General features: G+C 38.7%; 1 protein-coding gene across 5 annotated transcripts in view; it reads right to left on the bottom strand.

Annotated features, from left to right (window-relative positions):
• Nucleotides 1–26,510, bottom strand: part of RUFY3 (RUN and FYVE domain containing 3) — an 81,276-nt gene that overhangs the window by 31,312 nt on the left and 23,454 nt on the right. For all 5 annotated transcript variants that reach the window (XM_024754055.1, XM_024754056.1, XM_024754059.1 and 2 more), the window contains exons 2-4: nucleotides 2,124–2,297; nucleotides 1,264–1,381; nucleotides 337–438 (exon numbers count right to left, since the gene is read on the bottom strand). In XM_024754055.1, coding sequence (XP_024609823.1) covers nucleotides 337–438; nucleotides 1,264–1,381; nucleotides 2,124–2,297 — 394 coding nt within the window. The remainder of the gene's footprint in view (nucleotides 1–336; nucleotides 439–1,263; nucleotides 1,382–2,123; nucleotides 2,298–26,510) is intronic.

Genomic DNA, 26,510 nt, shown 5'->3' with positions numbered 1-26,510 from the left:
ATTTAATGTTACACATCAACTTCCTGTCTTAGTGAGCCTGGGTATATGCTAAGGTGTCAAAAGCCTTCCCTGTTTTCTAAAGGTGTTAAGTTTTGACCTATCCTGCAAAGGACCATACATATGTCACAGAGACAATGTGAACACACTTAATATAAAAACATCTATTCTTGCATATGTGTGTGTGTGATGTGGGAGAAGGTATTAGCTGAGCTACGTGAAATTGTCATGAATCAAATGTTTCTGACCCCCCAAAATGATAAATTTATATGCTTCAGCCTCATATGATATAGAACATGGGGAGAAAAAGAAGGAAGCTCAATGAGAAGATCTTCATACCTGAGAAGTTCCTTCTTATTGATCAGAGCTTTCATATACTCTGAAAGTTTCTTTTGCATCAATGCCAAACGAAGCCAGGCTCTTCCTCTGCCTACTGGTGTCCTACAAAAACACAGAAACCAACTAAAAGTAGCAGAGCTAGAGGCCACAGTGGGACAGGTCCATTTACTCCCCCTAACGGGCCGCCCCCAGTATAAGGTGCACAGGACGTGCCCCTCACAGCCTCTCCCACCACACTCCTGTGGGAGGACTTCTGTGTGGGCCAGTAGGAGCCAGGGGTGTGTTTGGGACAAATGTTGTCGTGAGGAATTAATTACTGAATGAGACTATGATTTGAAGACAAGACCTCTGGAAGGCCAAACTGAAAATGCTCCATCAGACTAGTTTTGGTAAATCCTCATAAATTTAGTGTGGATCATGTAAGGACCCGAATAACAATAATCAGGACACAGGCCACTTAGACCTCTACTTGATTACAATTAGACCAATCTAATTTGGGAAGGTGATTACCACTCTTTTTCAAGTCCCAAGGCAGGTTCCGGGTGTCAGATCCTGAGGCTCACTTGACAACTGTTTTAATCTTGGTTCTCATCAAACACATTGTCTTAAGTCCAACACGCCACCTCCCTAGATCTAACTTCTTGAGACTCACTAGCTGATACCCACAAGTGTTTTTTAAAAAAAGAGAACATTTGGTATTTTAACATGAAGACAACCTTTCTTAGATTAATAATAATTATCCCTCACACTTCTCATTATTCTACGCTACCAGTTCTCTCGTAACATCACTTATTCATAACAGCATTTTGCATTTTGGACTGTTATGAAATAAATTATTATGATCATCGTTGTCTTTAGTCTCACTCCTAAAGGAGGTAGATAAGAAGAATGTTTTCCCTGACACACAGAATTGAACCTTAAACTTACTTAAGTCCTGGAAGGTCTTTAACACTTGCTGTTATCTCTGCAGCTTCTGGAACAAGCTTTTCTACCAGTTCTAGAGGCCCCCAGAAGGATTTATTTTGTCCAAGAAAAGTTTTCTTAGCTAAGGTGATTAAAAAAAAGCAATATTTTAGTATTTTTCACAACATAAACACACTCTCAACACACACATACCCTCTCCCATCTATTCAGTGCGCTTTTCTGGGAATTAATCCCAGGTTATCAGACAGTTCTAAAATTATTCATGCTTTCATAATAGATAACATTTCATAAAAATCAAAAATCCCCTACTTTCCAAGACTCAGTCCTTCCTCTTTCAGGAAGAATTTATGGACTAGCTGTATAATAACGATAAAATATTTTAACAATATCATGCTTAAAGCCGTGTGGTACTAGTGAAGAAAACAGTCCAGGGGAAAAGAATATGTAATCCAAGAATAGGTTATCAAAGATTGGAGCAGGAGGAGGAAAAGAAGCCAAGGTGAACAAGACCAGGTCCTGTCCTCAAAAGCTCACAGTTGGGCTTCCCTGGTGGCGCAGTGGCTGAGAGTCCGCCTGACGATGCAGGGGACACGGGTTCGTGCCCCGGTCCGGGAAGATCCCATGGGCCACGAAGCGGCTGGGCCCGTGAGCCACGGCCACTGGGCCTGCGCACCCGGAGGCTGTGCCCCGCAGCGGGAGAGGCCACAACAGTGAGAGGCCCGCGTACCGCAAAAAAAAAAAAAAAGAAAAAGAAAAAGAAAAAGACTCTTATTCTTTGGCTCCACCAGGAATGCTTCTCTTCTGGAGCATGTATTGCTAGGAAACAGGTGTGTGCACATTTGTATTTGGAGGCCATGGTCTACCTTTCAAGCCGTGTTTCAGGCAGTGCTCCATCACCACAAAGAACTGCTGGAGAGGTGCATAGTCAGAGTCCAGAGTCCTCCCTAGGTTCAGAGCAGATTCAATCAAGCCCTTGATACTCAGCTTGGCCATGTTCATCAGGTTCATGCGTTCGTTAGCCATGAGATAATTAGGATCTGCAGCCAAAGGAGAAAAGGATGAAGCCTGGTTACTGGAAATAGCGCATTAAAAAATTCAGTATAAGTTCACTGTGTTGACATTTGCATTGATGGCACAAAAGCAATAGCGGGTAAGACTGTTGGTGTCTTGGCAAGAATCAAGGCCTTGGCACCAAATTATACTATTAGTTGTTGTATTCTTCTCCACCATGTGCTTTGCTTTTTTTAAAAAAAAAAAAGATGCCAGTCTCCCTTAGGAATATTCTTGGTGAAACAGTAAAAAATGTATTTATTTTATAAAATTTTGAGCCTTGAGTACAGTCTTTTAATATTCTCACCACTGCCTCTGTTACCAGCCTAACTTGGGTCCGTCACAACTCAGTACTGCACAGCCTTCACACTGGGCTGCTTCCACCCTTGCCCTGCCTCACCCATTCTCTACAGCTTGTGAAGCACTCTAAAAAATAAAGCCGGGCTCCCCTGGTGGCGCAGTGGTTGAGAGTCCGCCTGCCGATGCGGAGGACGCGGGTTCGTGCCCGGTCTGGGAAGATCCCACATGCAGCGGAGCGGCTGGGCCCGTGAGCCATGGCCGCTGAGCCTGCGCGTCCGGAGCCTGTGCTCCGCAATGGGAGAGGCCACAACAGTGAGAGGCCCACGTACCGCAAAAAAAATAAAATAAAGCCAATGTAGAGAAAAAGGATAAAGCGCTTAAATTTTGTTCCAAATACGCTATGTGCACTATTAGTATTTATACTAGTTAGCATTATTATTTAAACTAAGCATTACTAAATGAACTAAAAATAATTAACATTATTAGTATAATGAAGTATTAGAACTTAATCAACTCCCCGATTTTTTTTTTTTTTTTTTTTTTTTGCGGTACGCGGGCCTCTCACTGCTGTGGCCTCTCCAGTTGAGGAGCACAGGCTCCAGACGCACAGGCTCAGCGGCCATGGCTCATGGGCCCAGCCGCTCCGCGGCATATGGGATCTTCCCAGACCGGGACACGAACCCGTGTCCCCTGCATCGGCAGGCAGACTCTCAACCACTGCGCCACCAGGGAAGCCCAACTCCCCGATTTTTTAAGACTTAACATAGAGCATGTGGCTCTCATCAACCAAATAAACTCCCTGAGGAAAGGGACTAAGTACCACATTTTACCTGACAACCTCCCGAAAGTTAAATGTGTTAAATTTCTATACGAATTGAAAAAGGCCTAGAGATCTATGAAATATTTTACCTTTTTTAGGAGGACTAAAAGTAGTACTAATGAAAGCCATGCTCCCATAATAGAAACAAGCTACAGCGCAAAGCAGAGATTATTTCATTCAAATTGTCCCAAGTAATTTTCTTCACACAGTGTTTTCATTTAGATATGCATTCACAGTTAAATGAAGCAGAATCAAATAGTCAAATTCTAAGCTCATCTTCTCCATTAAGTTTAAGGACTTGTAGGTTTACAGTGTCCACTATACAAATCTTGGTTTGTTGTAGTGTTCTCTGAGGTAATAATTTTAGAGGATACTTTATTAGGAAAGTCAGAATTGGTGTATGTTGCCACTAATTCTCTCTTGCACACCAACAAATGTTTTAGGGCCATGCCTCAAATCTGGCTCTCTCTGTTCATTGTAGGTCAACTTGTCAAGAATGGAATAAACCCACAAGGGACATTGAAATACACAAAAAACTACCCCCTGACAAACCGCCATGAAGAACAACTTTATCAGATATTAATTTCTAACATTATTATCAGCATTATATGCACTGTACTGTTTCCGACCTATAATCCCTGGGAGAAAGGAATAGGGCAGGGGTGTGTGGGTATGCATGAATGTTTGTGGAGAGCTACTGGATTCTCCATTCAACATAAGAAAATGTGGCTGAAGTTGGATTAACTGGCAGTCCATAAGGTACCACTCCCTCTGCCTTAAGTCTGTTGACCAATAATTCAGGGAGCTAATAACAAAATTGAGCAATGCTCCTAGTCAAAGTAAATAATCTAATTCCAACCTAGTGAGAACTAGTCACGTGGGAGAGCTGGATTTGGAATATGTACAAAACACGATGCTTTGAGGCATTTTTCCAGAAGTGGTGGTACCAGCTCTTCTACATTGCCTCATCTCGTTCTTGTAATCAGTAGCAGAAATGTTTAGGACATCTGGTCAGTGGCTGGGATGCATTAAACTACAGAAAGATGAACTACTGCCTAGGGAAATTAAATTCCTGATACCTTAGACTCCATTAGTATGGTGCTATAACCTATTTGAACTAACCTGCATCAAACCTAAACAACCCACCCATTCTTTAGAAAATATTACTCTCAGTCTTGGCATTACTAATATTTTGGGTCAGATAATTCCTTTTGTGGGGGGCTGTTCTGTGAATTAAATTTAGCAGCAACCCATGCCTTTACCCACTAGATGTCAGTAGCACGCTCTAGTCATGATAACCCCAAATATCTCCAGATATTGCCATAAGTCCCCTGAAAGACATCTCTTACCTGTGGAGAACTACTACCCTAAACAAATGAAAGAAAGTCAAACAAAATTCAGGGTAATTTGACAACTAGACATAAGAGCTCAAAAGAATTTATTGCAAAAAAAAAGAATTTATTGCTCATTATTAACTGTTTAATTAATGCAAAAGTTCAATGATTATTTAATGCTTACTATTATCAAAGTGGTGCAGCACGGCCAAAAAAAAAAAAAAAAGATTTTGTGGAACTAACGTATGCTGTTTGTTTGGCTGGGGTTTTTTGGGCGCACCATGTGGCTTGCGGGATGTTAGCTGCCTGCCTAGGGATTGACCCATGCCCCCTGCAGTGGAAGTGCGGAGTCCTAACCACTGGACCTCCAGGGAATTCCCCGTATGCTGTTAAAAAGGGAAGGGCTGCAGTGACCAAAAGAGAGCATGGGGGGACTTCTGAGGGGCAGGTAAAGTTCTCCTTTTGATGGGGTGTTAGCTTTGTGAAATTGGTGAGTATGTGAAAATTCACTGAGCTGAGTACTTATAATATGTGATCTTTTTTATATATTTTACACTTTTAATTATAAAAAGCTTTAAAAAGTTCTGTTTTATTATATAGACCAGAAAATTATTTTAAAGTACAGGACTTTTACAACGTTGTCTGTCATACTTTTTCTATGAGAAAAATAATTAAAATTGTAATTATTCACAATGCTAACATTTAACACTATTTTTCCAAAAGTGAACTTTTGTTCATTCATTCATTCTTTTCAATAAATATTGAACATCCACTTGGTGTTAGATACTGTATTTAATGCTGGGAATCCAGAGATAGAAAACCTAGTCCTCGACATCCAAGTGCTTATTATTTATCAAAATTGGGTTATACAGATGTCTGGAGAACAAAACAGGGCAGCTTACAGAGAATACTTGAAACTTCAGGATAAACATTATCATCTTCAACAGAGATTAATTTTATTTCAGGACAAATAAAATGTTTTTATGTTAAGTCATATATATGCATTCTATGGAATCAAATGTAAATTTTATATATATTTTTAAGGCTAAGATAGTAGATATGAAAGTAATGTAGGATTTCAGGCAAGCTGCGAGTCCGATACAATTTCCTCTGCCATTGGATGTATTCTGAGGGAAAGTTTAAGAAGTGTCCATTACCCATGGCTATTACTTAACATTATACTGAGGGTGGAAGACCAATGCAATTAGAGAAGATAAAGAAATTGGACACATATAAACTGTAAAAGTGTGGATCATATATTACTGCTCTCATACAATCTGATTTTACACCCAGAAAAAATCAAAGTAAACTAAAATTTTTACAAAAACATAATAATTCACAGAGGTAGCAGAATACAAAATTAATATATAGAAATCACTAGGTGCCAAATACAGAGGATGAGACTTTTGAGTTCAATCTTAAAGGACAAAGAGAAATTAGTCAGGCCAGGAAGGGTTAGGAGTAGAGCTGTGAAGGGAGTAGGATGGAAGGACAGCTTGGGTAAAGGAACAGAAATATGAAAGAACATGGCATACTAAGGAAAACCAAGAAAATGCCGTAAGTTTATGATACATTTGAGTAAGGGTTGTGAGATAAGACAAGGGAAATAGGTAAGGGAGAGATTGCTAAGGACCTTGTTTAAGGAATATGGATTTTACCTTAAAGTCAGTAAAGATTTTGATGTGAGGCGTAATGTCACTGATTTGAATTTTAGAGAAGCCATTCTAGCAATCTTGTGGAAGATGGATCGAAAAGGAATAAAATCTCAAAGCTGGGGAGCAAGTAAGGGTTTACCACAGAAACTGAGGAGGAAAATTATAATATGGGATGGAATTGGAGCAGTGTGTGCTTGTGGAGAAGACAGAGTTAGCTCTGAGAGATGTTCTAGGGGTAGAATGTTAGGATTTCAGGATTTGATCACCAGCTGGATTGAGGGAAGAAGGAAATAGAATGGAGAGCAACTTCTGTGTTTCTAGTTTTGGTGATTATTTGATTGTTTCTACATTTGGACGGTGGTACAAATCACCTTGGTGGGAAACATAGTAGGAGCAGTGGACTAAAGAAACCATGTAGAAATGACTGTAGTTATAATAAACCATATTGGTTTTCAAAGTCCTTTTAAGAGCGTATGGGTCTTCATTACACCTCTTCAAGGCTGCTAATTTCCATATGAGGAAATTCTAACAAACTTTACAGAGTCATGTGGTTCATCTAGTCAATAGTGATGACAAAAATGGACCGAAAGTCACACAGCTAAGAGCGACAGTGAGTCCCACTGTTCTGCAAACCAATCATCTAACCAAGACCCTATTTTATCTCCTTATAGTGCAGTGACTAAGGTTCATACCGAAAAATATTGAAATGTTTTATGAATAATTGAAGGAAAAGTAAGTTATCTTTAACATTATGTTAATATTAAGTATGTTACATCATACCCAATTCTTGGTAAAGTGGGAATAATTCATAGGTAGCACAACAGTTACTTTTATCTTAATGTGAAACAAAACAGTTGTCCTACAGAAATTTCCCAATGATACCTAAAAGCATTAATATGAGATTTAAAATGACCAACTAACAGAAAGATATTGAAAGGAAAGCTTACTTGATGTTCAGAATGATGAAGACCAATGATTCCTAAATAAATCTACTTTGAACTTTTGCTGTAATAGTTCTTAGAGTATAAAATTAAGCATAAAATGAGTTGTCTGTGATAGTGAAAGAAATCACTGAAAGTACTAAAAAGATCTTTAATAAAACACCATTTAACTAGTCTGATGACACTTATTTGTACAAAATAATTATGAACTTTTACTCAATCCTCATTTAAAAATAATAAAGTCTTAAGACCCTTACATTATCTATATATGTATCTATATCTGTATTTATCTCTTCTCCTTAATGTCATTTCAGATATCACATAAGCTTCTAGTCAAGAATAATGAAGAGGAAATTCACTTAAACAATATTTTCTCTGGGTTGAAATCTGTTAAAGGAGTTAATCAAGAAAATTTAATCACTAATTTATTTATCCTGATTGCTACCTTTCCTTAGTAATAGCATAATCAAAGATATACTTTGCTAAAATTAAGCCTTATCATCAGAAAGATTATATCCACCCACTACTCAATCTGTTTGATATGAATCATCTGTGCTAATTAGCTTATTATATGATGCCAGGCAAGGAATCTTACTTCTTTGGGGCCTCAATTTCCTCATCTGTAAACGTACTTATTCAGTAATTTTTTTTATAAAGACATCACACACCCGCACCAATCATAATGACTAATTGCAGCACTAATTCTCAAGCAGGGGGCACATTAATATGCCTGGAATGGGGTGAAACAACATGGCTTGGAAAACCCCACCAACCACTCTGATACCAAATGAGCTAGATCCTTGCCACTCCAAATGTGGTCCTGGAACATCAACATTGGCATCACCTGGAAGCTTTTAGAAATGGGAAAACTTGGGCTCCAATGGTACTACTGAATCAGATTCTGGACAGAACCTAAAGCAATTTTTATGTGCATTAAAGTTAGTGAAGCACTGACCTAGCTCTTCTAGCTCTAGAATGTCATAATTCCATGATTTCACAGATGGCTTCCTCAAGGCCAACCAATAAATACATTTATCAGTAGAAAGCCCCCAGGAGAAAGGAATAATAAAGATCGCAGCAGAAATCAACAGCAAATAACACTATTGAGAGAAACCAGTGAAACCCAAAGTTGGCTCTCTGAAAAGATCGACAACATTGACAAATATTTAGCTATACTGATGAAGAGAAAAAGAGAAAAGACTCAAATTACTAAAATCAGAAACGAAGACAAGACATCACTATTGACCCTACAGAAACAAAAAGGATTATAAGGGAATACTATGGGCAACTGTATGCCAACAAATTAGGCAACCTAGATGAAACAATTTCTAAGGACAATTTCTAAGAAAGATAAACTGACTCAAGAAGAAATAGAAAATCTGAATAGAACTATAATAAGTAAAGATATTAAATTCATAATAAAAAACACACCCCATAAAGAGGCCAAAACCAGATGGCTTCACTACTGAAGTTTACCAAACATTTAAAGAATTACTACCAGTTCTTCACAATTCCAAAAAACAGAGGAAGAGGAAACACTTCTCAACACATTCTATGAGACCAACATTACCTGAGACCAAAATCAGACAAAGACATCATAAGAAAACTACAGATCAGTATCTCTTATTAATATAGATGCAAAGCCCTCAACAAAATACTTGCAAAACCAACTCTAGCAACATACAAAAAGGATTATACAATATGACCAAATGGTTTCTTAGATGACACCAAAAGCAAAAACAACAGAAAAAATAAACTGGACTTCACTAAAATTAAAAACATTTGCACTTTAAAGGACATCATTAAGGAAAAGAAAAGACAGCCCATAGAATGGGAGGAAAAAATATAAATCAGATCCAGTATCCAGAATATGTAGAGAACTCTTATAATTCAACAATGAAAGACAAATACAGTAAGTCCCCTACATATGAACCTTCAAGTTGAGAACTTTCAAAGATGCAAACATGCGTTCCCATGTCCAATCATGTAAGTTAGCTCAGACGTCTGTAAGATTACTGTACTGTAAGATTAAAAATGTTTATTTTTTGCGTTTGTTTTTTTATGTATTAATGTGAGAAAAGTATTATAAGCCTATTACAGTACAGTACTATATATCTGACTGTGTTAGTTGGACACCTAGGCTAACTTTGTTGGACTTAATGAGCAAATTGTACTTACAAGCACGCTCTCAGAACGGAACTCATTTGTAGGTAGGGGACTTACTACCACCCAGTAAAAAAGAATGAGCAAAGGATTTCAATAGACATTTCTCCAAAGAAATACAAATGGCGGGACTTCCCTGGTGGCACAGAATTGAACTGGTGGGTTGTGAGCAATAGTGGAGAAGAATCTGCCTGCCAATGCAGGGTACACAGGTTCAAGCCCTGGTCCAGGAAGATCCCACATGCCGCGGAGCAGCTAAGCCCGTGCACCACAACTACTGAGCCTACGCTCTAGAGCCCGCAGGCCCCAACTACTGAGCCTGCGCACCACAACTACTGCAGCCCGTGCGCCTAGAGCCCGTGCTCCGCAACAAGAGAAGCCACCGCAATGAGAAGCCCCTGCACCACAACAAAAAGTAGCCCCCGCTCACCGCAACTAGAGAAAGCCTGAGAGCAGCAACAAAGACCCAATGCAGCCAAAAATATAAACTAAAAAAATATATATTGATAATTATTGAAGTTGGGTGATGGAAACGTTAGGGTTTCTTATGTTACTCTCTCTACTTTAGAAAAAGTACTCTCTACTTGAAAAATCTCACAATTAAAAATAAAAAAGAGAGGGGCTTCCCTGGTGGCGCAGTGGTTTGAGAGTCCGCCTGCTGATGCAGGGGACACGGGTTCATGCCCCGGTCCAGGAAGATCCCACATGCCGTGGAGCGGCTGGGCCCGTGAGCCATGGCCGCTGGGCCTGCGTGTCCGGAGCCTGTGCTCCGCAACGGGAGAGGCCACAACATTGAGAGGCCCGAGAGTCTAGTACTGCTTTCTTCCCTGAACATAACCGATATTCCCCTTTTGATTGGCATTAGCGTTAAAAAGAACAAGCTTATTTGGTTATTTAAATTCCAAAACCATTGTCTATGTACTCTTACTTATTCTTCATCAGGTATTGTGGAACAATAAGAAATCAATCAATTTCTCTATTTATCTAAGCCCTCACTTCCTAACACAGAGCTCCTAAAACCCTAGCAATTTCCCAAGTGATAAGAGTCATAGGGGCATCTTTTGTTATATTTGGTTCTTGTTTCTAGTTCTGAAAAAGCTCCAGAGTTAAAGGTATTATAAAAGGAGCATCTTTGTTATTTATAACAAGTCCCTTTCAAACACAGACTTTATGCTAATGAGGTGAATTTTAGAAAGCCCCTAAGGATGGGAGGGCTGGTTGCCAGGGGGAACCAGTGGTGTGATAAGAGGGTTGGAACTTTCAGCCATTCCCTCCCCCACCTCCAAACCCAGGGAGGGGAGACAGGCAGGACAAAGAGCTCAAACATCAAAGACCACGATCTACTCAATGATGCCTACATAATGAGGCCTGCATAAAAATCCTCAAGGAAAGTGTTCAGAGAGCTTGTGGTTAGTGAACACATCGAGCTGCTGGGAGGGTGATGTGCCCAGAGGGAGTATGGAAGTTTCATGCTCCTTCCCACATACTTTGCCCTATGCTTCTCTTCCATCTGGCTGTTCTTGAGTTGTGTTCCTTTATAATACACCTGTGCTTTAGCAAGTAAACTCTTTCCTTGAGCTGTGTGAGCCAGTCTACCAAATTATAAAACTTAAGGAGGGGTCATAGAAACCTCTGATTTATAGCTGGTTGGTCAGAAGGACAGGTGACAACCTAGACTTGTGATTGGCATCTAAAGTGAGGGGGCATCTTGTGGAGTCTGTGTTAACCCCAAGTAGACAGTGTCAGAATTGAACTGGTGTTGGAGAACTGGTGGGTGTGGGAAAACATCCCCACACATTTAGTGTCAGAAATGTTGTGAGCAATAGAGGAAAACACTTTTCTTTTAGGTATCCATTTCTCTAATCTTTAAAAAATGTCCGTTTCTAATTCCAGCTTGCCCAAGAGTTCCTAAGAAACCACACTTTCTTCTTCTTCACTGCCCTCCCATATCATAATACAATCAATTTTAGTTTGGGGAAGTTTCCCAAACATCTTCAAGTACCTTTACCTGAAGAATTCTGCACCACAGAAGAATACCCAGACGATTTCTGGGAACATCTAGAAGTTGGGACAATAGTCAGTCTTCTCTGTTTTGATGCAACGTAAGAAACTTAGGTGGTAAGTACAAATTCAGGAATTCCTTACTCTGCTCAATTTACTCCATAGAAATAAGTTAAATATTAGGGGGCAACATGGTGATCTAGCATAGTCAGATCTCTGAAGAGTTAGAGCTGTCTCTCTCATATTCCCTGGGTGATATTGGGAAAATTACAAATTTCTTTATATCTAACCTGTAAGATACTGAGACAGACAATCCTCCATGGACTTCTTGTGCTACTACATGTCTTTATGGGTTGTATCAAGACTGCAAGGCTCTCAATGCTCTTTTACCTAGGCCATTTCTCAGGGTTCTTTATGCAACTGATCATCTTAAGAGAGGAGGCTTTCCTACTGCTTCCTATAAAAACAACGGTTCCCCCAACTGTGTTCCTCAGTTGCAACACTGAACCACAACATGTGTAGCATTTTTCTAAGCGATACAGTGTCTCCCAGGTGCAACTCTGGTGCAAGAGGAACTGACACAAATGTGTTGATGCTCAGACTGCTTGCAGTGTCATGAGAAATAAAGTCTTTTGTCGCGTCCTTCGCCAGTATCCAAGAAATAGGCTAATTTTTTAGTTTGTAAGTAGAGTAAACCCCAACCTTGACAAAATATAGGAATAATCTCTACCCTTAACTTAACTCCTTGGAATATTGTACACTTTTGCTCCAAATGAGACAACACCAAAAGTAATATAGTTAAAAGCATGATAAATTCCAGTATAGGATTTGAGGCAGACCCTAAATATGAAATTCACAGAAAACATGGAAGAAAGTATTCCAAATGGGGAGAATGGGTATGTGAAGTGAGGTGAAGGAAATAAGAATGGTGTGGGGAGTTCTTCCTGGGGAGAACTGGAAAACAGGAAAGGTAAAGTCAAATGACAGGTCTCTAAAACTAGACCTGCATATCCAGGAAGCAGGCAATGGGAACCAATGTAGGTTTTGAGCAGGGAAGTCACATGATTAGAACTTTGTTTCAGGATGATTAGTCTGAAAGGATTATGCAAAGTGAATCTGAAGAAGTTGGGGGAGAGGATCAAAATGGCTTCACTTGAAGAACTGGGCCTGTTAAGGATACAGAGGAGTCGAGAATAACCTAAAGTTTTTGCCCTGTGAACTTCGAATACTGTGCTGAAAATGGAAATGAAAAAAAACTGAATAACTGTTTTGGAAGTAAGGGGTAAAATCAGCTTGGCTTTGGATATAATAAAGGATACAACGATGTAGAAGCATTTGAAACATAATTTTCATCACATAGTTGTAAATACAAACTAAAGTTTGGGTTGGGATAATCACTAGCCAAGGGATAATAGTACCAATGATTAGAAATAAGATGTTTCCACCAGAGGAGATGGTCTAAAGAGAAATAGAAGGATGCAAGGTAACTGGCCTTTAAAGGGTACCAACAATTATAGGCTAGGAACAGAACACAACATACTGGCATTGCTGGAAGAGCTCTTTTGCTTATATCTTGGTAGCTAGAGCTGAAATGGATATACACCAGAGAGGCACTATGGGATACTGGACTATCTTTCAAATTAAAGGTCACAACCCCTTAGTGGGGTATAAAAATCGATTTAGTATGTCCTACAGTGTAAGGTTATACGTTGTTTCATGAAACTTCTGTTCTAGATATTTAGAAATAAATGTTGTGTGTATGGAATTTTGATGAAAAAGTATTTTTGAGAGCCAACTAGGTTTGAACTTTGGTATAATGGTTAACAGCACAAGCTCTGCAGCTAGCCTGTTGGACTTTGAACTCTACTTGAACTCTTCCCCTGGCTGTGTAACCCTAGGCAAGTTCCTTTTCTCTTTTCTTCCATTTTTTTTTGCACTTATTATTTTGAGACAATTATAGATTCACATACAGTTGTAAGAAATAGAGAGATATTGTGTACCCTTAACCTAATTCCCCCAAAGGTAACATCTTGAAAAACTAGAGTAACTTATCACAACCAGGATATGACGCTGAACTGTATCACAAGGATCCCTCACTTTGACCTTTTACAGCCCACAAGCACTTCCCTCCTGTCTCCTACCCCCTTATAACTCATAGCAACTACTAATCTGTTTTCCATTTCTGCAGTGCTGTCATTTCAAGAATGTTATATAAATGGAATCATACAGTATGTAACTTTTAAAATTGGCTTTTCTTCACTCAGCATAGTCCATGAGGGATCCATCTAGGTTATCAATAGTTCGTTCCTTTTTATTGTTGAGTAGTAGTCCACTGGGAAAGTTTCTTAACTCTGTAGACCTTACTTCCTTCATCCATAAGATAATGAGAGGGTTTTGAAGATTAAACAAGTTCATGTATGTTAAGCATTTAGAAATGCTTGGGATGTACTAAGAATAAAAAATTGTGGGACTTCCCTGGTGGTGCAGTGGTTAAGAATCTGCCTGCCAATTCAGGGGACACAGGTTCAAGCCCTGGTCTGGGAAGATCCCACATGCCGCAGAGCAACTAAGCCAGTGTGCCACAACTACTGAGCCTGTGCTCTAGAGCCCAGGAGCCTAGAGCCCAAGAGCCTAGAGCCCATGCTCTGCAATAAGAGAAGCCACAGCAATGAGCAGCCTGTGCACTGCGACGAAGAGTAGCCCCTGCTCGCCACAGCTAGAGAAAGCCCACGCACAACAACAAAGACCCAACACAGCCAAAAATAAATAAAATTTTTTTAAAAGAATAAAAAATTGTTAGCTATCAAAATTATTATGGTCCTCCATAAGTAAGTTTAACATTTTTATTTAATGTAAAATAAACCTTCACTGAATGTCTATGTGATACAGTGCTAGATGCTAAGAAAATTTCTTAGATATGTTCCTTCCATTTTTCAGAACGGTGGACATCAAGTCTCAACTCACAAAATATATCAAGGAACCAGTAAGCCATCTTGATGAGGTATTATTTCATACAAATTATATTATTTCCCTAATTCAAGTAATGTCCCAGCCACTCCAGTGCTCAGAGAGATGAGTAATCTGGGCAACTGCAAGCTCACATAATCTGTTTAAAAGGTTTGTAGTAAGTACAGATAGGAATTCAATATTTATTGAGAAGCTAAAGGTAGTAAACCATGTTTTATTATTATTATTTATTATTATTTTAACCATGCTTTTATTATTTCATTTAATCTTCATTTAATCTTCTTAATTTTCTAGTGAGTTTCAAAACCTTTAGACCCAAATTAATAGCATATAATGAGATGAGATGTGAGATAATTGATCAATGTTGTAAGCATGATACGATTCCACCCTAAGAAGACATTTCATATTCTACCAGACGGGAGTTACAGACACATTGACTGTAAAACCAACCATCACTGTAAGAAATCAGTTCACCAGAAAAACCTTCAATCTTGCCAAAATCAAAACAAAATAAAAGAAAAACCAAACCCCAAAGCTAACAGTTCAAATCTGTGACCTCCTAGAGTTTGTTATTTTAAAAAGCAGATTTTCAGGAGGCTGGAAGCCAGTGTTAACACATTTCCTATTAAAAAGCCACCTCTTATGACACATCCATAACAACAGATAAGAAACAGAATTAAAACAGCTCAGCAGTGAAGGTCTCCTGACAAGATCTGAGCCTACATACATCAGCAGCTTTCTCCGGTTCTGACTGCAGGCTCCTTCTCAGACCCTGAGCTGCTCTGGGTATTACATGTGGATAATACTCCATAACTCATGTTCATTCTTGTTACAAGTACTCATTTACAAAAACTCTAAGTTATGTAAACAGTAAAATTCTAGCATTTCATATAACTGAAATGATAAGAGATGTAGAAAATTGTATAAAAAAGACAAGGATGAAATGATTCAAAAAAAGTTAACAAGTAAAAGCCATTTTCCTTCCCCCTTCCTTCCCCTTCTGACTTTCTTTTTTTAAGCTATATTCCAGAAAGACTTTTCTATAAATAAGTTCTTGGCCAACATTACCATATACCACTTTACTGGTAATCTACTAAGATCATCAAAGTAACACAATTTACATCTTCTTACATGCACCCCTATGTTCACAGCAGCACTATTTACAATAGCCAAGACATGGAAACAACCTAAATGTCCATCAACAGATGAATGGATAAAGAAGATGTGGCACATATATACAATGGAATACTATTCAGCCATAAAAAAGAACAAAATAATGCCATCTGCAGCAACCTGGATGTAACTAGAGATTATCATACTAAGTGAAGTAAGTCAGAGAGAGAAAGACAAATACCATATGATGTCACTTATATGTGGAATCTAAAATATGTCACAAATGAACCTGTCTATGAAACAGAAACAGAATCAGGGACACAGAGAGCAGTCTGGTGGTTGCCAATGGGGAGGGAGTGTGGGGAGGAATGGAGTGGGAGTTTGGGATTAGCGGATGCAAATGGGTATATATAGAATGGATAAACAACAAGGTCCTACTGTATAGCACAGGGAACTATGTTCAATATCCTGTGATTAACCATAATGGAAAAGAATATGAAAAAGAATGTATATAAGTGTATAAGTGAGTCACTTCGCTGTACAGCAGTAATTAATACAACACTGTAATTCAACTATACTATAATAAAAAAAATTCACACATCTTCTGGGGGTTTCCCTTTTTGATTTCACCTATGACAATCATTCACAAAAATTCCAGCAAAAAGAAATGAAAAGGAGGAGGCTGACTCTTATAGTAGGCTTGATTCTTGCAGTAGTACCTTGTATCAAAGAAATAGAATTTTGCCAGGGCTAAGTCATAGGGAAGAAGTTTCTAAGAAGGGCACAGATTTGTTGGCCTATACGCAGCATTTTTCTTTAGTACGTAGTCTATTAAAGGAATCAAAACCTTAAACCTATCTAGTGCCTGGTAAATAATAATAATAATGATAATGGCAGCTAACATCAGTACTCACTGAATGAATCAACACTGTCCTCTTTTTTTTCTTGTCTATGAACTGTCAGTCAACTAGACAATACTGATCTGCCTTTTCATCAAAATACATGTAACTAATTATATTAAAAGTAGAATCAAAGATGGAATAAAAAGATAGTTTGACTATAGGAAATGAGATGAAACTCAGGATAATTTACTCATTCAAAGTAAAGTGCTGAAGAAGAAACTATTGGGCATCACTGGAGAGAGAAAACTGCCTTAGTTTTTTGTCTGGTGTGACCAAATCTACGGAGGACAATACTGTCCTAAGTCTGATACGAATACCAAGAAGTTTAAGACAATCTCTGCTCTAAAGGATTTTACACTTTAACTAGGAATGTAAACACACAAGAATTAGAGAACAAGTAAAAAGCCTTAGGCTCCAAGTTCTGCAGGATTTGAATGAATGGACAAATGAACTGGGCCAAAGCTGTCAGGGAGTGCTTCACAGAGCTCTCATCTAGACTAAATGGGGACGTAGGGGGCACAGGGGGAGGGAGAAGGGAAGTAAATGCTCCGGGTGGGATGTCACAGGAACAACGCAGGAGAGGAGGCTGAGGTCAGCTCATGCAGTCAGTGAAAAGGCCAGTGTGGACAGAGTTGTGGGAGTGCGTGTGCTAGGAGAGCATACACTGAAGCTGGGGGACTTGTAGGTGCCCAGCCAAAGTGGGAGAATGTAAAATGATAAAGTGGAGCCAAACTTCAATTTTTCTATCTTTATTATAAAATGTGTGAATCACCTTGAGATCCCTAAAGTTAGGTGCCAATTATAGAAGAAATAATTACTGGTGTGGGGAACCTTCATGCATTTGAACATATGTGCTACTTTTCAAGGTAATTCCACCAGAAAGGAATGCTATTACATGACCAAGCTCAAAATGACTTAATGTTCTGGGAAATCTACAAATCAGAGCAACATTCCAGGTACTTGAAGTTCCTGGGATCCGTTTGTTTTTAAACTGCTTGTTCATGGTAATACATATAGATATATATATTTCTTTTCATGAATGATAAAAAATTTACATCTTCCTAACGCATGAAAAAACAGCCATAGAAAAATGATATAATCTTGAAATAAAGTCCCCTTTGAACATATTATTATCTTAAAGGAACAGCATAAACATATATTAATCCCACTTTACTTGGAACCAGAAAGATAAAGATTTTTAAATGCAAGACTCTGAAAACCTAATCCTGTACGAAGTACCTGCATGGAAAATCTGGCGAATATGCTTACTGCTCCAGTTACAGTCATGGGAAATAAAACCTAAAGCGGACACTTCCTCTTATGGAAAACAATCAAAAGGTGGTTAGAAGATTAAAAAAAAAAAAAGAAAAAGAAAACTGAAAGATGTTGGTGTGGCACGCACCTTCTGTATCATCGCGCATTTGCTCCACCAAATCTGTCAAATCCTCCCAAGAGTCTTTGCAAACAGCAAAAAGAAAGGAAAAGAAAGATAAAATGTCATGCAAGCCAAGAAAGAAAAGTGTTATTAAAAACAAGGTTTCAAAAGGGATAACTGAAAGGGAGATGCCTAGAACTCTTTGGGCTTAACTCAGAGACTAGCGGTGAAAAGCGTTGGGAACATACCCAAAGAGGAATGTGACACTAACCGAGCAGAAATATCAACTATGACTATTAAATAGGTCTCAAAGCTAAGATTAATAATTTCAAGGCTTCTAATTTCACAGATCTTCTATGGGATCTGTATATCCCATAAATAACAGACTTTTTTTTCCCACTGAAAATCAAGATGAGACTCTGTATTCTAGCGTATACAACACTGACCTCATTCAGTATTTCTTTTGATCCCTTTAGTGAAGCTAAAAAAACATTGTGGAATGTTTTTTAGACTCAGGCCAAATATCATGATGCAAAACTAGTGACTTTTCCTAAAACAACCAAAGAATACCCTAAATACCTTTCCCAAGCCTTCCACCCAAACAGCTCTCCTTCCCTCAAACAAAAATAAAGGAAAAGTTGCTGTTTTGAAGATAAATCACTTATAATTCAATAAAGACAGATGTTTATTCAGTTAAAAGTATAGTACTCTCTCTCCCCTCTTACTGTAAACTCAGTGTTCTTGTATACAGAATATTCCATGTGAGACAAAAGGACACAGATGTCATGATTACAAATACAATAAATACTTTATTATAGTGTCTTCTAATAGTGTCTTAAAGCTGTAAGATCATTATCTGTTCTGAAATGAATTTTGAGAACCTATAGAAATTTTTTAAAAAATGGATTAGGTTCATCCTTCAGTAACTCTGAAACCATGGTATTATACACAACTGCAATATTCATAATTAAACTCACCAAATCATGTGAGTTACATGCAAATACAAATACAAATGTAAATGTGAGTTACATGCAAATACAAATAAATGCAAATACAAATAAATGTAAGTTCTCAGAGGATGAAACATAACAGAAATGAGAAAATAAATGTAAGTTCTCAGAGGATGAAACATAACAGAAATGAGAAAATGGGCAAAAAATACTTTGCCCATGACAAGCCCTCTTTCTTGAAAAATTTATCATGGAAGCCAGCATAGGGTCTGAAGCAATAACTTGGAGTAATGATCCAGAAAAAGAATTTATCATTTGTCCTACTCACTAGTTCATTATATTATCACTGTAATTAAACTGGTCAACTTTGGTTCTCACGTGGCATAGTGATTTTCAAGTGGAATGTAAGCATTCATTCTAATGTGAAATATATGTTTAGTTATCCTGTAAAGATGTGCAAAAAACCCCACAAATATATAAAAAGTTAAAATTTAAATTCAGAAAACAGGGAAGCAGATGGGGATCTAGTAAAGTGATATGTGATTAAAACGGAACTTTTTTGAAAATTACATATATAAAGATTATTGGTTAGGTCAGACACAAAGACAGGCAATATAAAAAGTAATATAAAAGGTAATATAAAAAGAATGCAAGTACCTATACCCTATTACACTTGTACTGTTCCCCAATTCAAAAGTTTAGAAGTCAATGACTTAGAAAACCAAGCACAGGAGTACAGCTCAGAGAACCAGGATTAAATTCCTAACGTCTGTCAACATCCCAAGCAAGTCACTTTATAAACAGAGGTAGGAGAACATGATAGTTCAGAGAACAGACTCAGGAGCTGGAACACCCGGGCTCACGTCCCAGCTCCACCCCTTACTGTTTGTATGACCTTGGTCCAGGTACTTCATCTGTTTTTCCTCAGTCAGTTTCCTCATCTATAAACCATGGACAAGAGGAGTACCTATCTTACAGCCCTGCTGCAAGGAGTAAAAAGAGTAAATACAGGTCCAAAATATTTTAGCTGAATATTTTCTGGCCAAATGTATTCTGAAAGGCAGAATTTAATTTTTTTTAGAAAGGTAAAACGGCATATACTGAGGCCAACATGTAGAACCAGCAGGGCCTGAGACAGCACTTCACAAGCAAGCACATCAGCATTTCTGCAGGACACATATGGATATTCAGATTAAACAGGATAAAGACTATAAATAGCCTGAAGTAAATTCAGGTCATGTTTTAGCATCAAGTGAGTTCAGGCAAATTTATGAAAAATGCTTTTGGCTTTAAGAGCTTTTTTTTGGATTTATGTCTAGAACACTTAGAAAGTATCTCATACAGAAAAAGCACAAAATTATTATTTTACAATGAATTTGTGTTAAAAGGCATCATATATATATATTTGCATCTACGATTTTCAAGTATAATCCTCTGAAAATATAATATGCTACAGATTTATATTATGTAGGACTATAGATTCATAAGAATATTCTTTTAACGATCATGTTAGTTTGCCATATAGACTTGCCATGTGACCTTGTGAAAATCCGTAAGGTGACTTCCTATTTTATTCTTCATTTCTTTAACTAAAAACTACATTTGTCACCTAATAAAAGTCTACTCTATTAAAGCAAAATATAAAGAAACTCCAAGATTTGTGCAAAGAAGAGCTCAGGAAAGTGAATTTCTAGTTGGAAATGGGTGTGGGTACAAGGGATCTCTCTGATTTTCCCCTTGGCATGGGCCACCTAGAGCACTTTTCTGTTCCAACCAGACATATTTTGTGTTGTTTCTAAAACAACATTTAAAATTATGAGTGTCAGAGTGATGGAATCAATTTAAAAGAGCCCTCCTCCCCAGAAAGGTAAAAGGTATGTTTTCTCCTTTTAAACTTGTTACCCACTTTACCTTGGCATGCTCACAGTTTTATTGTAATAAAGAATGGATACCATACTGCTCTTTTATAACCCCCAAAGAAGGATTTATAAAAGATTTTTTAAAATTGTGCCCTCTGGAATATGTTCAAATTATTAAAACAACAACAATAAAAACAAAAGTATGTAATACATGAATCAAAGAGGTGGGTGGCAGCATGACCAACTCTTCTCTTTCCCAGAACATTTCCTTTTTCTAGGGATAATACTTTGTTGACTTGAGCATGTTTCACCTGGTCTAAAAAAACTATATCACCTTTAATTTGTATCATAATACATATTCACAAATTGCAAAGAAGCATAATCTAAAGTCTTGCTGGTTGATACAAAAGATAGGTCTGGATTAAAATTTTGCTCTAGATAATGCATAGTGCAGAGCTGTAGCAATCAGAATTGTGCCAGATGTGCACTATAAATATTCAAGTGAATGGTAAAGGGGAGCTTCACAAAGTTACTCTGGCTAAACAGCCTCAGTTCACTCAAAACACTGACTCATAAGGAAAGGAGTGCATGCCTTATAAATGCCAAGTGGATTGTCACAGGGTGTGGTGCCATGAGACCAACGCAATGTCAGGACCACCACTCCACTCTAAACGCTTGGATTTAAAGCAGTTAAAAATGCTGCTCCTAACAGACTCTATCATCTTATTTTTAAGATGCATATGAACAAAGACATCTTTTAAAGTCAAGAGATAAGAGTCAGGCTGGAACTATACAAAGGCCCTGAATTAGGAAGCATAGGTTATTTGAGGTTCACTGAACCATTTCCTGGCTAAACATGGAGACTAATTTACTTAGCTCTGGAAATATTTAATTAGGTGGTACTGTAAAATAGTTGTTCTTACGGTACGTGGTGACTCAATGATGATGCAGTGAGGTCTGGTAAAAGAGGGCCTAGCTTTGACACTGGACCCTGCATAGCTACTTCTTTTTTCTCTCCATGAGGGAGAGCTGAAGCTCCATCCCTCCTGAGAAGCACTGGAATAGACTCAAAGTGCTTCTCCATTGTTTATGTACCCAGGCTTGTGAGATCTCTCTTCTTCTCGATAAGTTCTCTCTTCAGGAGTATTATTACTATAGACAAGGGAGTTGCAGTCAAGTTTAGAGACAAAAGCAACCAAGTTACACTGTCTCCTTGAGGCTAGGTGTCTTTGATTTAGAGTGTTACTTTTTAAAAGTTTACTAGAGTTTCTTGAGAGTTTCTTGAGGGGACAGCCTTCCTGAAGCCCCAACCACTGATCACAAATAACTCTGAAGGACTGTTGTGAAAGTAAATGTTAATTAATTTAAAGTACTTAGCGAATCACAGGTACTCAATGTCAACTTTACATTTATAAGAAACCAATATGTGCCCTGTATTTTGATTTGGCTACAAACTGGAGTCCTCTAAGTATATTTGCCATAATTATTCAAAGGAAATAGAGGGAATGGGATTGGGAAAACAAACAAACAAACTAAACTATTAAACACAGAGAAAGAACATAAGTCAATGTAAGTAGACCAAGGACAAATTTAGCAGCTGAGACACTGTTAAACAATAACATAATTAGGTTGGTAACCTAATAATAAATATTAGCAGAGGAACTGTCAAGCTAACTTAAAAAAAATGCTAAGAGGTCCTGCTATAATAAACCAGTAATTTAGGCCAAGGTCTATCTTCTCCTCAAAGTATAATAAAAAACAAAAATATCTGCAAAGAAATACAAATGGTCCTGGAAAAGGTAATATTAAGTTACTGTGGGGCTTCCCTGGTGGCGCAGTGGTTGAGAGTCCGCCTGCCGATGCAGGGGACACGGGCTCGTGCCCCGGTCCGGGAAGATCCCACGTGCCGTGGAGCAGTTGGGCCCGTGAGCCATTGCCGCTGAGCCTGCGCATCTGGAGCCTGTGCTCCGCAATGGGAGAGGCCACAACAGCGAGAGGCCCGCGTACCACAAAAAAACAAACAAACAAACAAAAAGTTACTGTGACACTGTGATTTATAATAAGAAATATATCTTTGGTTTTCATGCCAAGTCCCTGACAGAGGCCTCCTGAAACCATATAAATTCCTAAGTGCTAAGAACAGTAGGAGCATCTTTTGTTCTAATCAGGTGACTCTGGGTGGCTCCTGAATGGGATCTGGTTCCCATCATTAGAAGCTTGGAATTATCAGCAACACTCCCCCACCTCTCTGAAGAGACGAGAGGGGCTGAAAATGGAGTTAATAATTGGTCTTATCCATGTGAGGAAGGCTCCTTAAAATCCCAATAGTATGGGGTTTGAAAGAGTTCAGGTTGGTGAACACATTCACACACGGGGAGGGTGATGCATTCCAACTAGACAGGGACAGAAGCTCCTGCGCTCTGGGCCCTCCCAGACCTCACCCTACGTATCCCTTCATCTGGCTGTGCATCTCTTTCCTTTATCATATCCTCTAATAAACTGGCAAACGTAAGTTAAGTGTTTCCCTGAGTTCTGTGAGCTCTTTAGCAAATAACTGAATATAAGAGAGAGGTCATGGGAATCTGTGATTTGTAGCCCAGCCAGAGAGAAGTGGTGGGTGATCTGGGGCCCTACAACTTGCATTTGGCAGCTGAAGTGTTATGGTTGTGGGCTGGGAGGGAACAGTCTTGAGGGTCTGAGCCTTTGATCTGTGGGATCTGATGTTATCTCCAGGTAGACAGAGTCAGAAAGGAGTTAAATTGTGGGACACCCAGCTGGTGTCACGGAATTGCTTGGTATTGGGAAAAATCCCACACATTTGGTGACAAGAAGTGTCGGAACTGAAGTGTTCTGTGTGAAAGTAAAAGAGAGACACAAGAGGAGGAATGCAGGTTTTTCCAATAGTTATCAACATTTGAGCCATTTAATATTTGCTGAGCACAAACGGGGAGCACAGGGCTTTACTAAGGCAGTTAGGACAGTTAATCTGTACAGAAAAGACAAAGATGAAATATCCACAGACACTGCCCTTGAGGAGAACTATGTAACTATGACACAAGGTAAAAAGGGATTGGTATTAGATAAAACAGATTCCTAAGTCAGGTGAGCAGCTAGGTGACACAGGGCCTGACGGGGAGTGAGGGGATGAAAAAAAGGGGCCTCCACTGCATCAGGAGACCCTTTGCCCTCTTGCTTGAATGGCTGCAATGGCAGAAAATAACGTCTCTGACTAACTGGACCTCAACTGGGTAGCTGCTGCCCATAAAAGAGGACACTGTGAAATTCTCAGATAACACAGAGTACACCTCATACATACCCTAAGTTTTACAGCTCTTGGAGAAAGAAAAAAGAAATTCCAGCAGCCTTTTCATTGTAGAAAGTAAACCATAGCAATCTTAGAGAAGTGTGAAATTTCTCACTGTACAATCAAGAGTAAAACTCATTCTCTTCTGCTAGGACATTGTCACTAGCTCAAAGAACCCCTCCCCCCCAAAAAAAAACAGATAAAACATTATCATGCAGTTTGCAGCTGCTGAATCAACTGTCCTAAAACCCCACAACTGTTTCCTTTGAAAGTTCAGATTTTAATAGTGTGGGAAACCACAACAACTGCAGAGGGAAAAGATAAAAATGAGTTGCAAAGAAGCAGCCAATATGAAAATTCATGACACCATGGCATTAATTTTTTTTTAATGTTTATTGCAGCTTGGAAATGTGTATAAAAAAAGTAAAATATATTACTATTTGACCCAGAAATTCCACTTCTAAAAATGAAATTCTTCAAGTGAAAAGTGTTCAATTTATAAACATAATGATGTACCAAAACTGTTTGGGGTAGCCTAATTTTGAAATAACCTAAATATCTATAATAAGGGAGTAAAGAAATCATGGCACATCCAAACAAGTGAAGACATTAAATGAGGCAGTAGAGATTTCTATTTACTGAAGTGGAGAGAAGAACGGCAGGTCACACAAGACAGGTATGTGATGACCTTACATGCATAAAATTGTGCGAGTTTGTAAACGAACCACATGTGTATATATTAAAAAAGAGAATCAGGTTGCTAGACCTTACCAGTGGTTACTGATAGGTGCTAGAATTTTAGGTGAATTCTACTGTTTTATATATTTTCACTTGTCTGTATTCTGTGACTCTTAAATGCGAGTATATTATACAACTTTAAAAATAAAGTTGTTTTCACTAAAATTCATATATATATATATATAATTCTAAATATATTTTTCTAAGAGAACCCAAGTATTTTCAATATGCTGATATAATATTTTTTATTGGGGGAAATTTAATTATGATGAAAAATAAATACTCAGGGGTCATTTGACAATAAGTATGTTTCACTGTCCCTCTACACATGTGTTTCTAAGCTCATCAAATTCATCTATTTGTTCTCTGGCAAAGTTCAAATACAAAAAAACTGCAAGGGAATGAATTTTAGTATTTACTTCCCTGTACTCAAAAGTACTTTGTAGCAGTCCCAGTGGGGTTAGAACAACAGCAAAGGAAAATCATGCCCCATTATACTCTCCACCTTCCCAAAAAAGGGGCACAACCAACAAACCCGAAATAATACAGAACCACACTGAAGCGCAGAGAATACTGTGGGCGCTCTCAAGTGACAGCCTTGCTCTCTTCCTAGCCAGGTCTCACAGGTACCCAGGCTTGGGAATCCAACAGCTTGAATTCCAATCTGAGATCCATCACTGAGTATTAGTTATCTAATTTGGTACAGCATGTACCTCTGGAAAATGACAAAGATGTCCATGATTAGCTTAGGACAAATAACCTTGTGGCACTAGGCGCTGATAACCCAAAGAAGAGTTAATGTGAACTACACTAAGAAAGTCACAAATTAAAAAGTAAAAGCTCCGTTCAAAAACGGTCCAGAGGGCTTCCCTGGTGGCGCAGTGGTTGGGAGTCCGCCTGCCGATGCAGGGGACACGGGTTCGTATCCCGATCCGGGAAGATCCCACATGCCGCGGAGCGGCTGGGCCCGTGAGCCATGGCCGCTGAGCCTGCGCGTCTGGAGCCTGTGCTCCGCAACGGGAGAGGCCACAACAGTGAGAGGCCCATATACCGCAAAAAAAAAAAAAAAAAACGGTCCAGAAAAAGCTCACCAATAAAGAGGAAAGACAGTAGTAAGGCACTGTGATTAATGACAGGGCACTAAAGCAGACTCCAGTGACAGGAGTACTAGGGAGTTGGGAAGAAATTGAAAGCAGACCTGAAATCAGAAGGAGGAAGCTGATTTTAGGGAGAGCACATTACAGTCAGCTCAGAGGAAACATGTAGCTCTTTTATGGTTTCATTACAGATTGAGGTACAAATGGAACTCTGCTGATACTTCTCTCCCAGATTTAGGATTTTATAAAATCTCAGAGGCAAGTGGGTAAAACTTACCTTGTAAAGGTGACTAGCCAGACTATTCCCAGAGCAGAACAACAAGAAGGGATGAACCTTGTCCAAAGAACTTTGTCTGGTAGGTTTCTGAGATGGTAGTAAAAGCTATAACCTCTTCACTTTGAGAAGTTCACGAAGACTGCCTTGTGCACATGTAATCACAACTCGAGAGAACCTGACTATGAGGCTAACCGGGTTGGTGGCAACAGATATTCCAATAATCTCACTGAGGGCAGATTACAAAAGGAGGAGTGCCAGAGCGAAAGCAAAGAACACGATTCTGTAAAACAGAGAATCCTAACAACTCAGGTTTTATTTTCTGAACACAGGAAAGGAATAAATCAAATGCTGTACTAAATGCACCTAAGTCTAAATGCTGTGGGTCACCCCTGTGCACAGCATGC

This window comes from Neophocaena asiaeorientalis, unplaced genomic scaffold (assembly GCF_003031525.2).
Source record: "Neophocaena asiaeorientalis asiaeorientalis breed wild unplaced genomic scaffold, Neophocaena_asiaeorientalis_V1.1 scaffold148, whole genome shotgun sequence".
NCBI classification, from domain to species: domain Eukaryota; kingdom Metazoa; phylum Chordata; class Mammalia; order Artiodactyla; family Phocoenidae; genus Neophocaena; species Neophocaena asiaeorientalis.
Note: the sequence above shows the minus strand (reverse complement) of the source record. Positions and strands in the feature narration are given on the sequence as shown.